Source organism: Sus scrofa, chromosome 14 (assembly GCF_000003025.6).
Source record: "Sus scrofa isolate TJ Tabasco breed Duroc chromosome 14, Sscrofa11.1, whole genome shotgun sequence".
Classification (NCBI taxonomy): domain Eukaryota; kingdom Metazoa; phylum Chordata; class Mammalia; order Artiodactyla; family Suidae; genus Sus; species Sus scrofa.
Window position 1 is genome coordinate 22,455,061 of NC_010456.5, and position 21,483 is coordinate 22,476,543.

Here is a 21,483-nt window from a genome sequence, read left to right on the forward strand (position 1 = left end):
GGAGCCGGGGGACTCGGTTCTTGAACCGATCGCCACTTGGGAGAACAGGAGGTCATAAAGGTGATGGGACTCATGGTGACTCCATGTACACTGTGAGCCGGGGGCGGGGGGGTTGAGATCCCAGAAATGGGGTAAAAGAGAGAGTAACGTGTTCATGAATTATGAAAATTAAGTACAGATTAGGGAAACATCAGTTAATTAAAGTTTGATGAGACAGGATATCGGCATTGCTTCAAAGCACCACCCCCCAAAAACATTTACACGAGGAGAAAAAGAGCAGCTTTATGGAGGGGAAGTTTGGGGGGGCAGCGCCCTAACCCAGAGACGGAGGTGGGCACCATCAGTGACTTGGAACAAACTCATGTCCGCCCGGGGGACACAGCAAGGCCCACGCACAGCCTGGGACATACCTTCCAAAATGCGCAGCCCAGGTACAAGGAAACCTCCACATGGCCACGCTGGGGAACACGCCACAGAGGGACCCTCAAGTGTCAAGGTCACGGAGTCCGGGAAGAACTAGGGACCACTCCAAGCTGAGGGACACTGAACGACGTGTCAAGGAAGTGCAGCTCGTGCTGCGGGTGGATCTGGATTCTCTCCCAGTTCAGGGCATCGCTGGGACCACCAACAACTTTCTCGGGGTCTGGCAACTAGGACGCACCAGGACTGGTCTCCCGAGTCTGATGGAGGCCCTGTGGGGTGCAGAATCCCTTGTCCGACGGACACCGGGGGTTCGGGCAGGAACCGATTCTCGAGTGGTTCAAAGCAAGGAAGGTCTTTGTATTCCACTCTCGACTGTTTGGAAGTTTTCAATGGTTCCAAAGACGGAAAGGCCCGGGCTTTAGGGAACCTAGAATGTGTGTCATGATCCGAGTGCAGGGCCCGTCGGTGCCCTGGGTTCTGGCGGTGGAGACAGCACGTGGGGCAGGGAAGCAGTGCGGCTGAGAGCCCCTGGGGGGTGCTGAGCACAAAGGCCCCCCGTGTCTCCTCAGTGTCCCGGGTTCTCAGTGGCGGCCCCTCACACCATCCTCCAGCAGCTACCTGTAGGCGCCCCTCAGTCCTCGGCCTCCCCGACCCTCAGCCCTGAGCGAGTGCACACCTGACTTTGCTCCCTGCTCTGTCACCCCTGTCCTCTAACACGACGGGGGTGGGGGGTGAGGGTCAAGGGCCCCTTCCCAGAGATGAGGGTCCCTGGGGTCAAGTCAACCCGCAAAGGGGAGTCGCAGCCCCCGGGCCGCGGCGCCGGTGCGCTCGGCACCTTTGCTCCCACCTCCAGGCAACTCCTTGTTCCTGCAGCAAAATAACCTGCAGATGAAGGGCAGAGGGCACTGGTGCCCACGCGCTGCTGCTCATACAGCACAGATGCTGGAAAGGGTCCAAGTGTCCAGCCACAGGGATGCGGGCTCAGCGCACCCCCACCACGAAACGCTCGCCAGGCCCGAGACGGGCAGGCGTCCGGGACAGTGACGTGAGCCAAGGGGAGCTCAGAACATTAACCTTTACTTTAACTGACAGAACATCTGCTCGGCAAACACCACGCATCCCAACGAGAGGAAAAGCTGCCCCCGACCGGCCCTCCCCAGACCCGCGCGCCTGTGCGGAAGCCTCAGACGCAAAGGGCAAAGGCCACCCACTCCTCACTCGCCAGGCCCACAGACAGGCCTGGCCTTGTCACAGGACAGGTGGCGGCAGGGAGAGCAGCAGCCTCCTCCCTGCAGCACGGCCTCCACTGCCCAGCCTGCCCGGGAGCCTGACCGCAAACTGCTGCTGCCTGAGCACAAGGACCCCCCCACCCCCAACCTCCGACCTCAGGCTCCTTTCTCAGAGGCTTCCTCCCATATGGGGAGTTGCCCACCAAACCATTCAACAGGCCAGGGGGCCCAGCAGTTCTCAGTGCTTCTCGGCGACACCCCCGGGGGACCCTGGGGACATCCTTCTTCAGTAGGGAGCAAGCTCTGTGACGGGTGCTGCCAGGTGTCCACGCCTGCTCCCCTGGGGCACCGGCCAGCCTCCAGAGGGCAGCTCAGCCCAGGCTGCCCCCTGAAAGCTCCAGGAGCATCCTGGCTCCCCAGAAGGTGTCACCGGAGGCCTGGGCGTCGGGCCACTGCACCTGGAAAGCCAACAGCACGTCACAGTCGAGGCACCGCCTGCTGGCTCTGCCCTCAGGAAGAACCTGCCCCATGACACCCGCCCCAGGCCCCGTGCCACTGGGGTCCAGCCTCCAGCTATCCCTGCCCCGCTGCACCTCTGCCCATTTTCTTCGCCCCAAAGGCACACGCTGAGGGACCAGGAGTTAGGAGGAAAAGCCTGAACCTCACAGGAGGCCTCACCTGGCTGGAAGGCAGGGGCTGGCTCAGCTCCACGGTGGGCAGGGGGCCGGCGAAGGCAGGCGGGGCCAGGGCCAGCTCTGGGGGGCTGGAAGAGGGATGGGTCAGGACAGGCTCCTTAGGGTCCCACCATCTACCCTGAGCAACAGGCCCTGAGAGCTCTCTGCCTGTCAGAAGCCCTTCCCGGGGCTGCGTGCTCATCAGGAACAGCCCCCTCCCGCAGGGCCCTCAGGTGCCCAGGGGGCTGGAGGGGCCTGGACCACACCTGGAGCAGGTGGCTCAGGTGGGCAGCGAGGACATTAGAGAGGCTCACAGTTGGAAGGTGGGGGCAGAGATGTGAAGGATGAGAAGGTCTCAAGAAGGGGCAGGCCGAGTGCAAAGGCATCAGGAGGCCCTTAGGACCAGAGCAGGGGGGCGGGGGTCAAGGGCAGCCACTCGGGACCCCGGTCCTGCAGTTTCTTAGTCAGACCTCACCCGCCCGGGATTCTGGGCATCCCGTTCCTGGGTGTACACGCACCAGAGACACCAAGGTAAAAGTGCAGGCTGCCTGTGTCCCGAAGGACCCTAGCAGGCCGGAAACAGGAGCCCCCCCAATGCCCCCCCACAGGTGAGGACCAGGGCGCAGCAGTGAAGGGGAGGGCACTGCCCAGACACAGGAGGCTCGGGTCTTGACGAGGTCAGGCTGGACAAGGAGGCTGACTCCAGGAGCAGATGCTGTTGGAACGTCATGGAGATGGCATTCTCAAAAGCACAGCTAAAGAAGGCAGAGCCCTGGTCCTGGGGTTGGTGGTGGAGGCGGGTGGGAACAGTCTTGGGGCCCAGGACCTGCAGCCTGGTTCTAGTTCGTGGGGATACAGAAGCCACGCTCAGAAACCTTTCATCTGCACCATCGAAACACGTGGCTTTCCCTTATGCCAACTGCACCCCAAGGAAGCTGTTGCTAAAGGAACCAGGCGGTCAGAGCAGAGCAGAGATGGGCTGGGCATCGAGGCCAGGGCTGAGTCGGCCGGTGGGGAGGCCTAGATGCAAGGAGAGGCCGAGGGGCTGCTCTGCCCACGCGGCTCCCAGCATAGATGGAAAAGTGAGTCCCCGCTGTGCACTGCAGCTTCGCACCATCCGGCTGTTCCCACAAGGAACAGAGCCTGTGACTTGGGGAGCTGCTTCCTTCTCTCCCACGTCTCTGTGTAATTCCGCCCTCACTGGGCACACGGCCCCCAGCTCCCAGGTTACAGAGGCCCCATATGCGGGGTGCCCAGTCCTGCGGCCCCCGTGGCAGATTCCCTCCCCTGAGGACCCCGGCCTGCCTCGCCCTCCTCTGAGGCTGTCAGTGCAGCTGTCCCGGCCCCCAGGGCCCCGGCCACAGCCTTAGCACTAGGCTGTCCTGTTGAAAACTGCACTTTGGATATAAAACCGGGGTCTTGATGTTGCTCAGAAACTAAAGCAGACCCTGTCCGGGGAACAAAAATGCCCGGAAGGGGCTGCCGAGGCCCTGGGGGACTGTGGGGAAGCGTTGAGGCCCCGGGCACCGTCCTCAGAACGGATGCCCCCACCTGCGCCCATGCTTCCAGACGTTCTTCTGTCTGAGGGAAAAACTACCACCTTCTTTTGGCAGGTGGAGGGGTGTTGCAGTTTCCAGAAAACCCTAGGAGAGGACGCGAACCACACAGCTGGGTGCGGAGAATCCACCGACCATACACGACCCCTCCGTGCCCAAGGAAGCGGCACCCGCCCGGCTCTGCAGCTTACCTCTGGGTGAGCAGGAAGCCGCTCGCCTGCAATGGGGGCTGTGTCACCAGGAAGCCATCTGGCTGCCCTCCTGCCTGGCCACCGTGGGTGCCAGGGCCCTCCTCTTGGCCCGCATTCGCGGGGCTGCCGCTGGGAGGCTCAGCGAATCCTGCACAGGAGGAAAGGCACAGCCAGTGATGGGAGAAGGGACCAGGGCCCATGTGGCACAACCCAGACCGTGGAGAGGCCACGGGCAGCCTTCAGCCCAGGGTCTCAGCTCCCTCCCTGAGCAAAGAACAGCCACCACCGTTGATCTCAGTGGCCTCTCCAGGCTTCCAAAGACCCACCTGTTCAACATCTGCAGACATCACATCTGCGCTGTTACCATAGACCCGTGCCCAGGGCTCAGCCTCCAGATCTGCCCACCCCGCTGCCATCCCGAGGACAGACCCCGAGGTCACTTCCTGAGTGGCTGCCCTGGGTTCACTTGAGGCCGTGGCCCCCACTCCGGGCAGTCCCCCCCTCCGCCACCGCCTTGGCCTGGGGTTTCAGCAGGACCTCACTGGCCTGTGACGTGTCCCTTCCTTACCTCGCCCATTCTGTCTACTTAACACCTTTCAGAAAATCTCTTGGTGCCTTTCACTCTCAAAGGCAAATCACTGTGGACGTGACCAGTCCCAGGGCAACCGACATTCGGGAGCAACATGAACTAAGAGGGAAGGTCCGCTTCTGCCCTAAGTCCATCCCGGGGGAGCACTGGCAGGAGTCCCTGACTCAGACCCCACACAACAGCCTCCCTCCTGTCTGCCGGCCGCCCATCCTCCCTAACCGAGTGCATCACGATTCCACCTCCACTCTCTGCCGCTTCCTCTTTCCCGCAGAACTTACAAGGGCCTCTGAGCTCCATGAAATGGGGGTACTCTGAACACTTCGAGGTCAGTGGTTATACCCTCTTCCTCTAAGAGAAGAGACATCCAAACGCAAAGCCCAGAACAAAGGGCACGTCCTGGGAAGGGGACGTGGCAGGTGGGAGGCGTCCACCTTCTGCAGACACAGGGCACAGGTCCCACGGTGCTGGGGTGTCTGAGGGGAAGCGGGGCGTTGGTGGGGGCCAAGGACCCTGAGGAGCTCCCTGGGACAGAAGGAAAGCCAGGTGGCCTCCTGGGTTCAGGCGGTGAGCTGGGAGCTTGCCCATCCCCAGAGGACAGCGCCCTCCCGTGTGCTGGACACGGTGTGCAGACCAGCTCCCTCATCCCAGCCTGAGGGTGGTCACTGCCCCCCTGACTCAGCCTCATGAGTAAGAAGGACACGCAAAGGGGAGTCTTGGGAAGGACAGACAGATCTGATCAGACAGAAAAGCTGCCTCACACAAATGATTCTCTGGGCTCTCCCTGTTTCAGGCTCCTTCTCCTCCATGATCGTTCCATGATCCCAACATTCCCTCCCATCAAGCCACAAAGTGAGTTTTCTGAAGTTGCTAATTCGGATCCTCAGAGAAACACAAGATATCAGACCTATAAAAACTAACAGGATGTAAGAAGGAAGGACATCAGATATGAGAAGAGACAGCTTGGAGTTCTCTTAATATAAACAACAAAATAAATCATCACGAAGTTCCCTTGTGGTGCAGTGGTTTAAGGATTCTGCCTTGTCCCTGCAGCAGCTCTGGTAGCAGCTATGATGCAGCCTTGATCCCTGGCCCAGGAACTTCCACGTGCTGCAGAAGTAGCCAACAAAAGAAAAGAAAAGATCAGAAGACGGATTTTCAGACAAAAGCACATACAAGGAAAAAGTATCTTTTGAAAGGCAAGCATCTGGGGAGACTGCTTCAGGATTTCCAACATCCAAGTAACATCTGTGCTCTAAAGAGAGAACTGCAGGCAGGAAATTATCAAAGAATAATCCAAAAAATGCCCAGAGCTTAAAGAAGAACTTGTTCTCTGGTTCCTGAAGTTGAAAGGCTTAACAACAAAGTGAATGCAAGAGACTCGGACCTATGGCCATCATTGTGCAAGTGCAGAAACACCAAGACTTAAAAAGCAAAAAGCTCCAAGAAAGGAAAAGTACATAAACATCAGAAGGACATTCTTACTTGAAAGGTCAACACTGAACGCTGCAATGGTATCTTGCTTAGACTTTTCTAAGGGAAAAAGTTAAACTCAGAATTCTGTCCCTGACAAGCTGTTAATCAAATGTGAGGCAGATGAAAGACAATGTCAGGAGATGCCTGGAAGCAGAAAATTTACCTCAAAGGCACCGTTTCTTGTAAAGTTAACTGAAGACTTTCTCTAGCACAAGGAGAGTCAAGACAGAAAGAACAAGACCTGCTCCTCAGGAAACACTGAGGCAAACCCAGGGAAGCAATGAAAGGAGGGCCCTGGGAGGATGGCTCCACCCAGGCCTAGGGGGCTGGGAGGGCGGCTCCCAGCAGCCAGTCTTCAGAGGCATCCCTTGAAACACTGGCAGAAGCCCAGGACTTCTGCAAAAGCAGCCAACATAAGGAAAGAGAAGACAACGAGAAACTCCAGGACAACGTATATAACCACAGAAGACTAAGAAATTTAGGGGACAAGCTGGGATGTCACAAGGTTCCATGGTGCTTGGTGGGCAAAATACATACGTCAATGCATACCCTTTAAAGGAATTTATAGCTACAATTAGAACTAAGAAGAAAGTAGGACAAGAGCGGAGGAGCAGTAGGGGTCTGAGCTGCTCTGCCCTCCTCTGTTGCAGCAGATGGGGACAAGGTAGTTATGGGGACTGGCGTGCAGAGTGTAGGGGTGGCAGCCAGTTGGCTGCATTTTAACTCTTTCCTCAATACTTTTTTTTTTTTTTTTTGTGGTCACGTGCACATTTTCTTTTGCAAACAAAAATAAATGAGAAATTTCTGGGCTGTTTGTGGGAAGAGCCTCTGTTGCAGCTGTACCAGTTTAGGGTCTAATCAAAGACACGAGAGTCAAGCTGAAAGTCCTGGCCCTTGAGACACAAACAGGTGCAGCATTTGACAGAGAGACACGAGGTCTGTCTGGAATGACCCACCCGTGGGGCTGGGCTCACCCAGAGCGGCAGGAGTGGCCACAGCAGCGTCAGGAGGGTGTGTGGTGAAGTTCAGCCCGGGATCGTGGACCAGCTGCCCGGTCTGGAAGGAAACTTCCTTGGAGGACACCAGGGCGAGGGACATCAGCCAGGACTCGGGGGCAGCCAGTGAGGGGTCCAGCACATCACTGCCCGCAGCCAGAGGGCAGAGTCCAAGGCCAGGGCAGACAGGGGGGACAGCGGCCAGATGGAAGCCAGGCCCCTCCGGGTACATCTCACCAGGCTGCAGAGACCTGGAAACACAGCGAACACCATCCCCCGGTGGGCAGAGGTCCCTCCCGCATCAGGCTGAGGTCGGGGGCCTGGGAGGAGATTCCAGCCCACTTCAGGAATTTGGGCTCCCGACTCAACTCAGCCACCGATGGCCGTGGAATCCACCAGGGGCCCAGTCGCACTGCCTTCACAGTGCTCCCAGGGGTTGCTAGGGTTCCAAGGACACAAACATACAACTGCTGCAAACCTGAGACACTACCGGTTTGTTTCCAAGGGCCTTCAATGAAGCACTGCTGCACAGCACTGGAAGCTAAACGTGAGTAAGAAGAGCCTAACAGTTGAGTGACTAGATGAGGTGGAATTAGGAATATTAGGCAGTAGTTTATAATCTAAAGAATGACCATCGACAGGAGTTCCCATGGGGGCTCAGTGGTAACGAGGCCAACTAAGATCCATGAGGATGCAGGTTTGATCCCTGGCCTCACTCAGCAGGTTAAGGTCAGGGTACTGCTGTGAGCTGTGGGGTAGGTCACAGACAGGGGTCTGATCCTGCATTGTTGTGGCTGTGGCATAGGCAGGCAGCGGTAGCTAGAATTCAACCCCTAGCCTGGGAACCTTCATGTGCCACAGGTGCAGCCATAAACAAAGACAAAACAAATCGAAAATCGTCATAAGAATGACTATTCCACAAATGCTCACTGGTCTCAGATGGTGCTCCTGACCACCGGTTAATAACTGCCCACCCCCATCATCTGTGCAACAACCTGCATGGCAGGTCCGATCACTCTCCCATGACACAGATGAGAAAAATCACGACACCAAGACATCATGGAACCTGCCTGAGGTCACAACTGGCAGTGACGGCCTGGATGTGAAGTGCCAGCCCAGGCAGTGTCATGAGAGGTGTTGATGACATAAGGGTAAATGGAAGAGGGGGGCACAGCTGGATGGTTCCACTGACGGTTGCTCTGACGGCTGGTGTTGCTGGCGGCCCTCACCCTCCTCATCCTCAGGGCAGTTGGTACAGCATGCTGGGAGGAGCAACAGGCTGAGGGAGAGGGCCTGGACAGTGCCTGATCCGCAGTAGGAACTCAAGAAACGTGGCTAAGTCTAATTCAATGAAATACCAGCCACACCAAAGGCTAGAGAGAAACCATGAGGTCGGCAGGTTTGCCTTTAGGAGGCCGGTCTGCATGGTTTTCTTCCTTTCTGCTGGGTCGTTGCCCCATTCTCCAAAATGGCTTCACAGTCAGGCTGCGAGTCAGGCTCCAGGGAGCAAGTGTGGGGTCCCTGACCTGGGCACCTTGCCGGTCACTGCTGTCCCTGCTCTCAGCCATCACTGACCTGGTCCCAGTGCCTGGTCGGCAGGCATTCCCACACCCACTCCAGGCCTGGCCGCCCCTGAGGACGGGGAGCGGACCAGGGAGATGGTCCCATGGCCTAGGTGGATGGCCGTACCTGGGGGCCAGTGACATTGGCACAGCCTCCTCTCTGGAGAAATCTGGGCTCAGGGCCAGCGGCTTCCATGGCTCTTGAGGGGTCTGCTGGGTCTGGACAGGCCCACTTTCCTCAGGTGGTGCTGCAAGCCGAAGAGACAGGAGGGGAGGCTGGGGGATGCTCCAAGTGGCAGCCTCTTGCCCAGCAGGTTAGGAGCAGCCAGCCTCCTGGGAAAGGGCACCACCCAGTGTGCTTTGTGCTTTGATCTGTCTCCGTCTGAACAGCAACCGGTAACTACCAACCCACCACACCTTGAATTCTGGTGCTCAGCTCACTGTGCACTGACCCCTGGGCCTGGTCACAGAGTAACTGCTAACCGCAAATCCCTGCTGCAGCCCCACCTGGGCTTAGCCTCAGCTTCAGGGACCTCGCTTCCCACAGGGTGAAGTCCTGAATTTGCAGACTGGGGAGTGGGGTGGAGGGTGGGGGGCGGTGAGTGGTTCTGTGACCGGTGACCCTACCTGGGCCTAGCCCTGGACACAGGCTTAGTGCGAGGGGCCACTCACCTGAGCCCTGAGGCCTGTCCAAGCTCCCACGGCCAAGGTGGGGGTGGTCTGCAGGCTGGGAACCCGCCTCCCTCGCCCTCGGGTCCTTGGCTGCTTCCTGGGCCGGCGCCCCGCGCTGCGCAAGGGCCCTCTGGCGCCGCCGGTAATTGGCAAACCAGTTGTAGACCTGCTCGGTGGTCAAGCGCGTCTCCAAGGCCAGGTCCTCCTGCCCCGAAACAACGCGCCGCTAGCCCAGCCCGCTCCGGAGCCAGGACCTACACACCAGGCGGCCCAGACACCAAGCCCCATTCCTCCCTCAGGCCGCCGCCCCGCCTTCGACCATCCAGAGACGGAGCCGCGGGCAGGGCTGCCGAGCAGGACCTTCCCCGAGGCTCTGTCAAGACACTGCCCGCCTGCCCGGGCTGAGAGAACACCGGCCACGCCTGACCCGCGACCAGACACCTGTCCCTCCTCAGCGGCCTGATCCCAGCCACTGCCTCCTGCCACAGCAGGGCCCTCTGGGAGGGCCCAGCTGATTGGAAGCGTAAAGAGAAGGGGCGGGGCTATCACCGGGAGAGTCCAGCTGATTGGATGGGGAGGGCAGAAGCTGGGCGGTCAAAGGGAGAGTCCAGGCGACTGGACCAAAAGAGAAGGAGCGGGGCGGTCACTGGAGAATCCAACTGAGTCGACCGGAGCGACGTGAGCACGGGGGCTTTCTGAGCTGTAGTCCTCTCAGTCCTATGCCCTCTGCCTACTCCCAGGGAGATCACCCTTCATCCTGCCTGCTGGAGCCCTGGAGGCAGTGAGGGCTCAGTGGGTATCTCTTGAAGCCGCAGTGGATGACACACTATGAAGATCCCCATGAGGAAACCAAACCACCCATGTGTGCAGGCTGGACCTTCGGGGGCCGCCAGCCAAGGAGCACGGTCCCCACAGAGTTCAGGAGAGGGACAGACGACCAGCGCCCTGCAGACAGGCCACCAGGGAGGTGGGGAGGTGTGGCAAAGGGTGCAGGTCAGGCCTCTAAGCCTGATGGTGTCAAATATGGGCGTTCCCCCAAGAGTGGGAGTCCCCCAAGGGTGCATGTCCCGGAAGGGTGGGTGTCCCCCAAGGACAGGGAGGGTCAGCCAAGGGGAGCGTTGCCTGGCCTGGCTAAACTCTGTTCTTACCCGCTCAGCCTTGCTGGGGTTGGTGCTCACGCCCGAGGCAAAGTCCTGCAGCTTCTGGCGAACTTCTCTGGGGAAGTTGCGGTTCTTGAGGCCCTCAGGGCAGAGGGAGGCGGGAGGGGGGTTCCTGGATGGGGACAGGGAGGAGGTGGTTACAGACCCCCTTCTTCTGGATGCACCTCTTGTGCCCCCTTGCTCTCCTCTCACTGGCCACCCTGCTCCACGCTCGGTGCTGTGCTCCTTGGGTCTGTCCCCTGAACAGGGCAGGAGCCGGTGTTGCCTCGGCCCACACTCCACACTCCCCTGCCCCTGGGGTTTCCAGTGCCACTCACTGACCAGTGCCCATGACTGCTGAACCTGGACGATGAGGGTATTGAGGCTGGTCATGCTAGTCTCTTTACCGGGTACATACTGGTATTTTTCCAAAAGAAAAGGTGACATAAAAAAAAAAAAAAAAAAAAAAAAAGCACCTATCTGTACAAGATCTGACATCCAAAGGCCCTCTGAACGAATCCCCATGAACTTAAAAAACGTACCTCACACATCCCAGTGGAGCTGGATCCCCCCGCTCCCGGCATCTTCCCCCAGCCTGTCCTCTGCCTCCCAGTGAGTGACCAATGCATTTCAGCCAATCAGGCCAAGAGCCCTAGAGCCTGGCTTTAATCTCTTCACCTCCAACACATCCACGCTGCCAGCAAGTCCTCCAAAATCTATCCTGACACAACCATTTCTCAGGCCACGGCCACTCCCAGGAACTCCAAGAACCTCCTGCCTCTGCTCCTGCACTGACCATCTGCTCTAATGCCAACGTCACCCTCCTTATGCCCAGACAACATTGTCCCCGAGCTCAGGCCTCTGCAAGGCTCCTCGGGCCTGTGCGGCAGCCCCCACCACACCAACGGCCAATGCCCACTACTGAGCGCGTCTGTCCACACTCCTTGCCCTGTATTCTGGGATCTGCTTGGTTTCCTGGTCTACTGTTCATTGTCCACACCCTCGGGCAGCTCCGCGAGAGCAGGGACCCAGGGCCTGTGGCAGCACCCAGCACCCAGCACCCAGGGGCCTCTTCACAAGCACTGCAGGCTGGTCCCCACAGCGTTGTCTCTGCTGCCCCTGCCTCTGGTGGCTCTCAGAAGCTCCAGGGGAGGATGTGCTGCATCCCTGAAGACCTCAAGGGGGGTCAAGTGCCAGGTCTGAGGATAGCCTGGCGGGCACCGTGAGAAGAAATCTGTCCTATCCAAAAGGAATCCTTCTCTTCTTCCACCAGCCAGGCCCCTGGCTCAGCAGTCAGTCACTTGGGCTGTCGGGAGCCCAGAGCCAGGCCTGTGGCCCTTCCCCTTGGGGAACACCCAAGATCAAGAACAAAAGGTCTCGTGGGAGTTCCCGTTGTGGCTCAGCAGGTTACAAACCTGACCAGTATCCACGAGGATGTGGGTTCAAACCCTGGCAGGTCTGAACCCGCATCCTCATGGATACTAAGGATATGGCCTCCCCACAAGGTTGCAGATGTGGCTTGGATCTAGGGTTGCTGTGGCTGTGGTGTAGGCCTGCAGCGGGAGCTCTGATTTGACCCCTAGCCTGGGAGCGTCCATATGCCAAGGGGGCAGCCCTAAAAAGCAAGCAAACAAAAAAAAAATCCTGCCTCTGCATCTCTCTAACAAGTAACCTTGGCCAAGCAACTGCCCTTCCTGCACCTCGTGGTCATCCGAGAATGGTGAAGGTGGTACTGATGACAACTAGGAGCTCGAGTGTTTACTTCGTGCTGCTAATGGCCTGGTGGCGATTATTATTAACATCGCTCAGCAGCTGTCCTGTGCCAGACAAACTTCTAAGCACCTCAGTACCTCATGGGGTGCGGGTGGCACCTTCCTCTTTATCTTTTCTTTAAAAGGTCCCTCAGCCCTGAGGGGTTGTGCTGGGATCAGGCCCGGCCTCCAGGGCACCCCACCCCTGGTGGAGAGCGAGGGCAGGGTGCCTGCCCTCTGACTCCCTCCCTGCAGGTCCTGGCTCTTGGGCCCCGGCTCCTGGGACGGCAGCCCGTCCTTGCCCTGCAGGCACAGGCACAGGGGGGCACATGGAGCCAGCCGGCCGAGCAGGTGGCGGTGCAGCTCGGTGTCCCGCCCTGGTAGACCTGGATCCCATGACCCTCTGACCTCCCGCCTCTACTGTCTTCAGCCTTTCTGTGGGCTGGATGGCCAGGCCCTGGGGAGGTCCGTACCTCTTTCTGCAGCGGAACTTCTGCACCGGTGTTAGCTCAGCCACACCGAGCCTCTTCCTGAGCAGCTGGTAGTGGATGTCGTTCCAGAGCCGCACCAGCTCAGCACTGCCCCCAGGCACCCGGCACCCCTGAGGATGAGAGCTGGCTGAGCCCAGAGGCCTGGGCTCCAGTCCCCTGGGCCGCATACCACACGGACCACGAGGGGGTGCAGCTCCCTGTCACACCCCAGAGGTGGGGAGCTCAGGTCAGTGACCCGCCCATGGCCACCGCACACAAGAGGCTGGGCAGAAATGCAGGGCAGGTGTGCAGCCAAAGGCTTGACCCCCACTCCGCCCCTTGCTGGAAGACCCTTCCCTCCCACCAGCCCCATGGGCCCTGGGGCTTAGCGAGCACATTTCTGAGCCCAGGGGATAAGGGCTCCCCGTCTGTGCCAGTGACAGCTACAAGCCAGCGTGAGGTGGGCACATAAGCAGACTCTGGACACGGCCAAGGACACGGGGTGCGGGCCAGCCTCCAATGCAGCCCCTGTGGCCAGGGTGTAGTTCTCACCTTTCACCCCAGTGTTCTCAGGCCCATCCCGGCGAGGGAGGTGCAAGAATCCTTTAGCTTTCTCTTCAAGTGTCAGAAGAGCCCATTTGCCCATTTTCCTGGGCAGAGGCCACAGGTCCCGCCAGGAGGCAGGCAGGGTCCTAGGACACAACCACCAGGGAACCCGGGGGACAAGGGGGACCTTCCCACCGCAGGAGTGGCCCTTGGCAGGAAACGTCCTTTCCTTTCATCCCTCTCAGGTCTCAGAACACATCCCCCTTCAGAGGCATCTCTGGAGCATCCTGACTGAGAGATGGGAGATGTTCATCACCCACGTCATGCACACACTTTGCCACTGACTCTCCTCCCAGCAGCTGTTACAGCGCCGTGTGCTCACCTTTCATTCCCCCATATTGGAACCCTGAGCCCCCGTAAGTCCCAGGTGTTCTCTTGGGTGTGGGGGATCCTCTAATGAGCAGGACTCAGGCACCCCCACCCCTGGCACCTGCAGTGCCGGAGGGGAGCCTGACAGAGCCCAGATGGACCAATAAATTGGTTTTTCTCCTTATGAACGGGGGAAGAGGCCACCCCCGAGAACAAAGGAGGCACTGGCTAGACGGGGTGACACTGACGCAGAAACCAGATGGGTAGGAAGGCACTAGCTACCCCAAGAGCAGGCTCTAGCCTCTGGCAGAGGGAACGGCTTGTGCAAAGGGCAAAAGACAAAGCTCTGCGGCGTCCACAGGGCTTGGGGGAGGGAGGGACACAGAACTGGGAAGAACTGAGTATCTTGAAGGTCAACGCGCAGTGAATGATGCATGGACTGTAATATGGAGTGTAAAGGGGAAGCCAGGCCCCCAGACCTCTTCCTGAAGCCCTCCGAGCCAGCTGTATTTTGGAATTCAGAATTTCTCGGGTTTTAGGTAGTAACCCAGGCGTTGCTACCTCACTTGACCCTACCCCAGTGTCATCTGAGGCAAGTAACGTCCTGTATTTAGGTATCGCCGGACATTAAGTGGATAAATAAAGACCCAAAACAGCTTCACACCAATGTGACTCAGGCTTTGATGTCAAGTGAGTTGAGGTTCAAGGTGCCACCAGAGGAGTGACAAAGATGCTTGTGGTTTCAGAGATCCTGAATGCAGACCCCCAGATGAGGGACTGAGACCTTGGGTCTCTCTGACTGTCTTGGCTAATTGAGACACCAACTCTCCCAGCCAGGACCACTATTCCAGGACCACTGGGACGTAACAACGGGATAGTTTGCTCTTAGGTTACCAAATGACTTAGAACTTAGTGCCACGAGAGCTTGTCATCCCGGCTTGGTTTAGAGGCCCCCTTCCCAAGCCCTTGCTGACTTCTGGGCATCTCCATGGGGCTGGGGATGGTAGTGGCTGCTGCCCCTCTTTCCGCACCCCCTGAGCCCCAGTCCTACCTCCAGCAGCCGGCAGGCGGCCTGGTGCTGCTCCTGCTGGGCCAGCGCGCGGGCACATACCAGGGCCACGTCCGCGTGGTCCAGGAGGTACAGGCGGAGCTGGCTGTCCAGCACGGCTGAGACCAAAGGCTGCACCTGCTCGGGGTCGTCCTGGAGGTCCCGGCACAGCCTGCCTGCGAGGGTCACCAGCTCCGCCAAGGGCGGGCCAGCGCCCCCGCTGCCCCTCAGCAGCTGCAGGAAGCTCTGCATCCTTGGTCGGGTAGGTGCCTCCTGCAAACAAGAGGACAGTCAGGACCATGGCCCACACTGACCACAGGCTGACTGCCCATCAGTCCTCAGACCTACACGGCGGGGCCTCTCCTGCCACAGGTCCTCCTGCGAATGAGGAGAGAAGTGCCCGCCAGGTCCCTTTTAGTCCCCAAACAATCCAGACCTTGGCTGTGCACCAAGACCCAGCTGGGTGATATTGCTACAAGAGTTCACCTCTGGCCTCAGGACCTTCCTGTCTGTTTCCCAGGGGGCCCCATCTCCTCCCCTCTTGCACCCCCACACCCCACTTCTCACACACTCTGTTACTGAGTTCCTTTTGCTCCTTCCCTGGGCTCAGTGGTGCAGGGCCGGCTGAATTGGGGCGTCAGATTCCCCCAGCATCTGCCAGATGAAGGTCAAGGCCTCTCAGAGCAGGTGGGCAGATGACCTTTACACTCCTGGGAAGGGGAGTCAAGGGGCCACTGGGGCAGGACCAGCAAAATTTGGTTTTAACTATTTTGATTTTGGAAAAAAAAACAAACAAACCCATTTTTGAAACCACAAAGATTTTAAGGTTGCCCTAATCCAACCAATTAATCAAAGAAAGGGAAGGGAAGAAGGATAGAAAAAAGGAAGGAAGGATAGAAAGGCGGGAGAGAAGAACCTGCACAAAGAGATGAACACGGGCCCACCTCGCTGGCCCAGCACTCACAGCCCTGCTGGAAGCGAGGCTGAAGGGCATGAGCTTAGGAGAAGAGATGCTCCCAACCCACTTTCCTCGCAGGGTGTGAGGATCTGCAGAGAGTTCCTGTGCTCTGGTGGAGGGTCTGGCCTGTTTCCAGCTCTTTTTGCCCCGCACCGCCTCCAGGGCGCCCACCAGGGGACGCGCTCTTCTCTGTGCTGCCCCTTTCAGGCTTAGTGTCTTGTCACTTGTCTTGTCACCAACATTAGTGTCTTGTCACCAGGTCCTGCCCCAGATCCTTGCTTTCTACCTGCCGTGATTAGCCGGAGACCCCTGACCTCGTGTCTCTCTAGGGACCTGGTTTCCTCCAGCGCCCACTCTCCTCCCGGCTCCAGGAAGGGCGGGAAGGGGGCTAAGGTCCGCGTTCACGAGGATGAGACCTGGAGTTCTGCAAACACTGAGGGGACGGAGGGGGCAGGGGGCTTTGCCGCACATCCTGCTTGGACACCCTCCGCCAGGCTGCGGCCCTGCGCCCCCACATCTTTAGCGGCGCCCTGCTCCCCATGGGGTCCAAGATGCCTCCCAGGCTGCCCACCCAGGTCCCTTGACTCAGTCACCGCGGCCCAGAGGCCCCCAGACTCATCCCCTCCCATGTGTGCCCCGATTCACTCACCGTCACCTGGACACTCCGGGGACTCGCTCACCAGGCGCGCGGGGCCAGCTCAGTCTTCCTTGCTCTGCGCCCACGTGCCCAGCACCCCCCAGCAGGCAGCAGGGAATGCGATGTAGCTACAAAGTAGCGAAGTCTCGGCCAATCCTCGCAAGGGCCCCACCCCACGACCCAGGCCTGTGCCCTTCCACCCCCGCTTCCCTACCTAGGTGGGTGCGTCTGGAGTTCCGCCTGGGTTTGTGGGGGTTCTGGTGGTTTTGGTTCTTTGGGAGTCAAGAGGTTCTCAGACATCGTGGAATTCAGGTATCTGCTCAGGAGCCCCGAGGGTGAGGTGGGGTGGGGGGAATTCGAGGCGCCATCCGGACTGGCTCTGCACGCCCTCAGGCCCCGAATGGAGTGGAGCTGGGATCCTGGCGGCCTTGAACTGGAGTGGAGGAGAGGGCGCCATGACCCCACCCCCCGCTGCAGGAGGAAGCTTTGACCCTGGAGTAACCCCACACCATCACTCTGGTGCGGTGAGCTGAAGAGTCAAAGCCCAGCTGGGGTCACAGCCTGTGGGGCTGACACCCCAAGCCCTCCCATGCTGGTCGAGGTCTCCACCCCGTCTGGTCCCTGTGGGAGGGGTGCCTTCAAGGAGTCTGTGTCTCCACAGAAACCCCTGAAGATCCCATCCTGGGACAACCCCACAGCATCCTGGGGTGGAGAGGCCTTCCTGATGGTGGGATCTGGAGGGTAGGTTCTTGCCCACCCTGGTCAGCCACGCAGGGAAAAATCACTGCGCTGCCATTGTCCTGGCTGGACACAGTCTGACCTCACACTGCGAAGTTTAGTTGTGTGACTTTTGGGGCACATAAAGCAGGAAGAACCCCTAGAATTGAGATGAGGAAGCGTTCAAGTTGGTTGGCTTTTGTTTTTTCCTTCAGCATTCAGAATTTCCCTGGTCAGGGATTGACCCGTGCCACAGCAGTGACAATGGCAAATCCTCAATCTACTGAGCCACCAGGGAACTCCCCAAGCTGGTTTTAAAAGGCTGGTCAGGGTCAAAGTTCTCTTGACACCAAAGTTTATGCCTAAACTTATGCAAAAGACTTTGGCAGAAAGAAGCATTTGCTCCTCTGAAAATCTAGAAACAATTCAAGCATCTGGTGGAAGATTTGCTAAATAATCCCACTTCAGAAAGGGGCTGGGCTCCTGGAAGGCAATTAGGAGTTGTGCAGAGGAAGAATGCTTCCTGACCAGACTAGTGATCATGATACATTGTACAATAAAAACAACCTGTTACAAAATGGTGGGATATGAGCCCATTTGAAAAGTACAGACATAAAATATATGTGCCACATTGTTAAACCCTAGTTGCCACCAGGTGACAAAATTATGATTTTGACATTTATTTTTATTTAGTCTTTCAATTTTTATAAAAAAGATAATCTTCTGTTTTCCGCTCTTTAAGGTTTTTTGTTTGTTTTGTTTGTCTTTTTGCCTTTTCTAGGGCCGCTCCCACGGCATATGGAGATTCCCAGGCTAGGGGTCTAATTGGAGCCCTAGCCACCAGCCTACCCAGAGCCACAGCAACGCGGGATCCGAGCCCCATCTGCAGCCTACACCACAGCTCACGGCAACGCCAGATCCTCAACCCACTAAGAAAGGCCAGGGATTGAACCCGCAACCTCGTGGTTCCTAGTCGGATTCGTTAACCACTGTGCCACAACGGGAACTCCTTAAGGTTCTTTTTTAGGAAGTGAAAGAAAAATCACAGACAGCAGGGCTGAGGGAAGCCGTCCCTACCCACCAAGTGTACCAAGGCAGAAGCAACCCTGCCAGAGAAATTCGAGCACTGGGCAGAAAATCCTCCCACTGTGGGGATGCAGTCACAGGCCTTTATCTGGGGCACCCTAAGTGCTCCATGAGAATATTCCCGATTGCTCTCTACCCATTAGTACCAATGAATCTAAAACATCAACAGTGTTGGAGACCATTGAAACTGCTGAACGATGCAATAAACACATTTGGCAAACGTGTAAAAGAACAACCACTAAGAGATAGCTTCATCATTACCTGCACCTGATTTTGCTCATTAACTTACATCACCTTCCTTAACAAAAGTCATGTGGGCTAAAGCCTAGGTGCCTTTGTTCTGCTGAACGGAGTGCCTCCTGGTCCCCCACTTTTCTAAGTGTCAGAGTTTGTGCTTTGTTATGCTGTGCCGTCCCTCTTCCAGGATCTCCCATTGCCCTGCAGCTCTGGACGTGGCACAACAGAACCCAAAATATGCAGATATGCACATTTTCTTTCTTTCTTTCTTTCTTTCTTTCTTTCTTTCTTTCTTTCCTTCCTTCCTTCCTTCCTTCCTTCCTTCCTTCCTTCCTTCCTTCCTTCCTTCCTTCCTTTCTTTTTTTTCTTTTTAGGGCTGCACCATTGGCATATGGAAGTTCCCAGGCTAGCGGTCAAATCAGAGCTACAGCTGCTGGCCTACACGACAGCCACAGCAAGGCAGAATCCGAGCGGTATCTGTGACCTACACCACAGCTCAGGGCAACACCAGATCCTTAACCCACTAAGCGAGGCCAGGGAATTGAAACTATGTCCTCATGGATACTAGCCTGATTCATTTCTGCTGCACACAGAAACTCCCAGGTATCTACATTCTTAAATGAAACGTAGCTCAACAAATTTTATGATTCTAATTCATTGTTATAAAATCAGGAATTTGGGGGATTGCTGGGTAAGATATTGTTTACAAGCACTGCCTTATTTGGGCCTCTCAACCTCCTTCTGAGTGAGTTATGTTCCCTGTTACTGATAAGGAAATAAATAGGTCCAGTAAATTTTAAACCACTTTTCAGAGGCCTTCCATCAATAAGTGGCCTCCTCTAATTGTCAGACACAAAAACAAACATTCTTAACTCAAGCACAAAACAATTTGAAGTATGCTAATTAGGCAAACTGTTCATAAGGTTTACTTGTAATAAAGGTCTGATCCTCCTACAAAAGGTAGGCCAAAATGTCATTGTAAGAAACTTTTGGCAGGAAAAAAAAGCTTTGTGCAGGAAAGGATTCTCTGCACCAGGCACCCTTTTGTCTTGGTCGCTAACCTTGAACCAGGCACCCCCATGTCCTAATCATCTCTGTCCCTAGCAAGTCTTTCACATCTTTTGATCACACAATACTTTGCCTAACTTGTTGGTTCTTCCCATAGATCAAAGTAGACATGAAGAAAAAGTAATTAACAGATGACCAGGTTTCTTCCCTGGCTTCCCCTCCAATGATCTCTCAAACAGTGTCATCAAGGTGGCATCTACAGAAAGATCAGGAGGAGGCCACAAGGCTGCATGGGGGGGGCACAACAACCTGACCCCACCCCCCTCAATGATTAACTGAGATGACTTCCCTGATTCCCTTTAAAAACTTTCATGGCCAAGCAGAATCTTGGGAGGGGGTTTGAGGGGCACACAGAGTCCGCTGTCTTTCTGGATTGGGGGCATGGGGATGGAAATCATGCTTCCTGTCATCATCAGTGAATATTGGTTTTGTGAGCTGTGAGCCGCAGGACCCATCTCAAAAACATAATTAGGAGTTCCCGTCGTGGCGCAGTGGTTAACGAATCCGACTAGGAACCATGAGATTGCGGGTTCGGTCCCTGCCCTTGCTCAGTGGGTTAAACGATCCGGCGTTGCCGTGAGCTGTGGTGTAGGTTGCAGACGCGGCTCGGATCCCCTGTTGCTGTGGCTCTGGCGTAGGCCAGAGGCTACAGCTCCGATCCGACCCCTAGCCTGCGAACTTCCATATGCCGTGGGAGCGGCCCAAGAAATAGCAAATAGACCAAAAAAAAAAAAAAAAAAAAGTAATTATCCACAACCCACTGTACACAGAGGCTGCTTCTCTCCTGTTCCGTGTGCTCTAATCTGAAATGCAGTCATTACTGCATGACACATTCTAAGGCATATTTATTTCCCTGTTATTTCCTATTTTCTCTTCACTCTGGACCCAGGCTACAGCGTGGACTCCCTGTTCAACTACTTCATAGTTGTGGGACTTTAGACAAATTCCTAAAGCTCTCTGTACCTTCTCTCCTCTTTGGTCAACTTTATTACTTTTCATAATGATGGCACCTCTTTACTCAACTGGATTGATATTATTAAATGAGTCAAGATTGAACAAGTGCTGTCTTTCTCTTCATCATTTTGTTTCTTATCTACATTGTTCCTTTTTTTTTTTTTTTTTTTTTGTCTCTTTTTAGCGCTGCACCTGTGGCATAAGCAAGTTCCCAGGCTAGGGGTTGAATCGGAACTACAGCTGGTGGGCTACGCCACAGCCACAGCAACACAGGATCCAAGCAGAGGCACCAAAGCTCCACCAAAGTTCACAGCAACACCAGATCCAATCCTTAACTCACTAAGAAAGGCCAGGGATCAAACCCACACCCTCATGAATACCAGTCAGTTTTGTTACCACTGAGCCACAATGGAACTCCTACACTGTTCATCTGCTTTGTTTTGTTTTGTTTTTGTGCCTTTTCTAGGGCTGCACCCGCGGCATATGGAGGTTCCCAGGCCAGGGGTCTAATCGGAGCTGTACCTGCTGGCCTACACCACAGCCACAGCAATGCGGGATCCAAGCTGCATCTGCTACCTACATGGTAACATCAGATCCTTAACCCACTGAGCAAGGCCAGGGATCTAACCTGCAACCTCATGGTTCCTAGTGGGATTCGTTAACCACTGTGCCACGACAGGAACTCCAAATGTTCATCTTTAACACAGTCAAAATCTGGTCACTTTCCCCTTATGACTTCACCTTCTCAGAAATTCCCTGGCCATTCATGTACTTTCATCCACAATGACTAGCTGAACACGTTTTTTTCTTTTTTTTAAATCCCTGATCCACAGAAGGCTGGAAGCCCATGTGGATCAGCCTTCTGGGAACCGCTTCTTCACCCAGAGCCCCCTATTCCTTCCAGGAAACTATCTTCATCACCAAGGTTCCCCTGAGGGTGTTCCTGCCCAACCTGCCCAAACCCAGGGAAGGGCCTTCCACATGTTGGCTGTGTGTCTTGCACACAGCTCTATAGCTGTTGGAGACCAGCTCTTTGGCCCCTTTGTTGGGCTCACAGACCTGCAGGAACAGCTCCTCTGGGGAACACCCTGGGAAACAGGTGCCTGACAGGACGGGAAGGGCATGTGACCTCCTGGGCA

General features: G+C 56.4%; 1 protein-coding gene across 1 annotated transcript; it reads right to left on the minus strand.

Annotated features, from left to right (window-relative positions):
• Positions 1,484–14,954, minus strand: LOC102158190 (anomalous homeobox protein-like). Its single transcript, XM_021072907.1, has 9 exons — positions 14,691–14,954; positions 12,728–12,855; positions 10,513–10,636; positions 9,365–9,569; positions 8,820–8,940; positions 7,092–7,381; positions 4,074–4,221; positions 2,331–2,415; positions 1,484–2,110 (listed from the first exon to the last, which is right to left on the minus strand). The coding sequence occupies exons 1-9, from the start codon at positions 14,937–14,939 to the stop codon at positions 2,024–2,026; spliced, it is 1,437 nt and encodes a 478-aa protein (XP_020928566.1). The 5' UTR covers positions 14,940–14,954; the 3' UTR covers positions 1,484–2,023.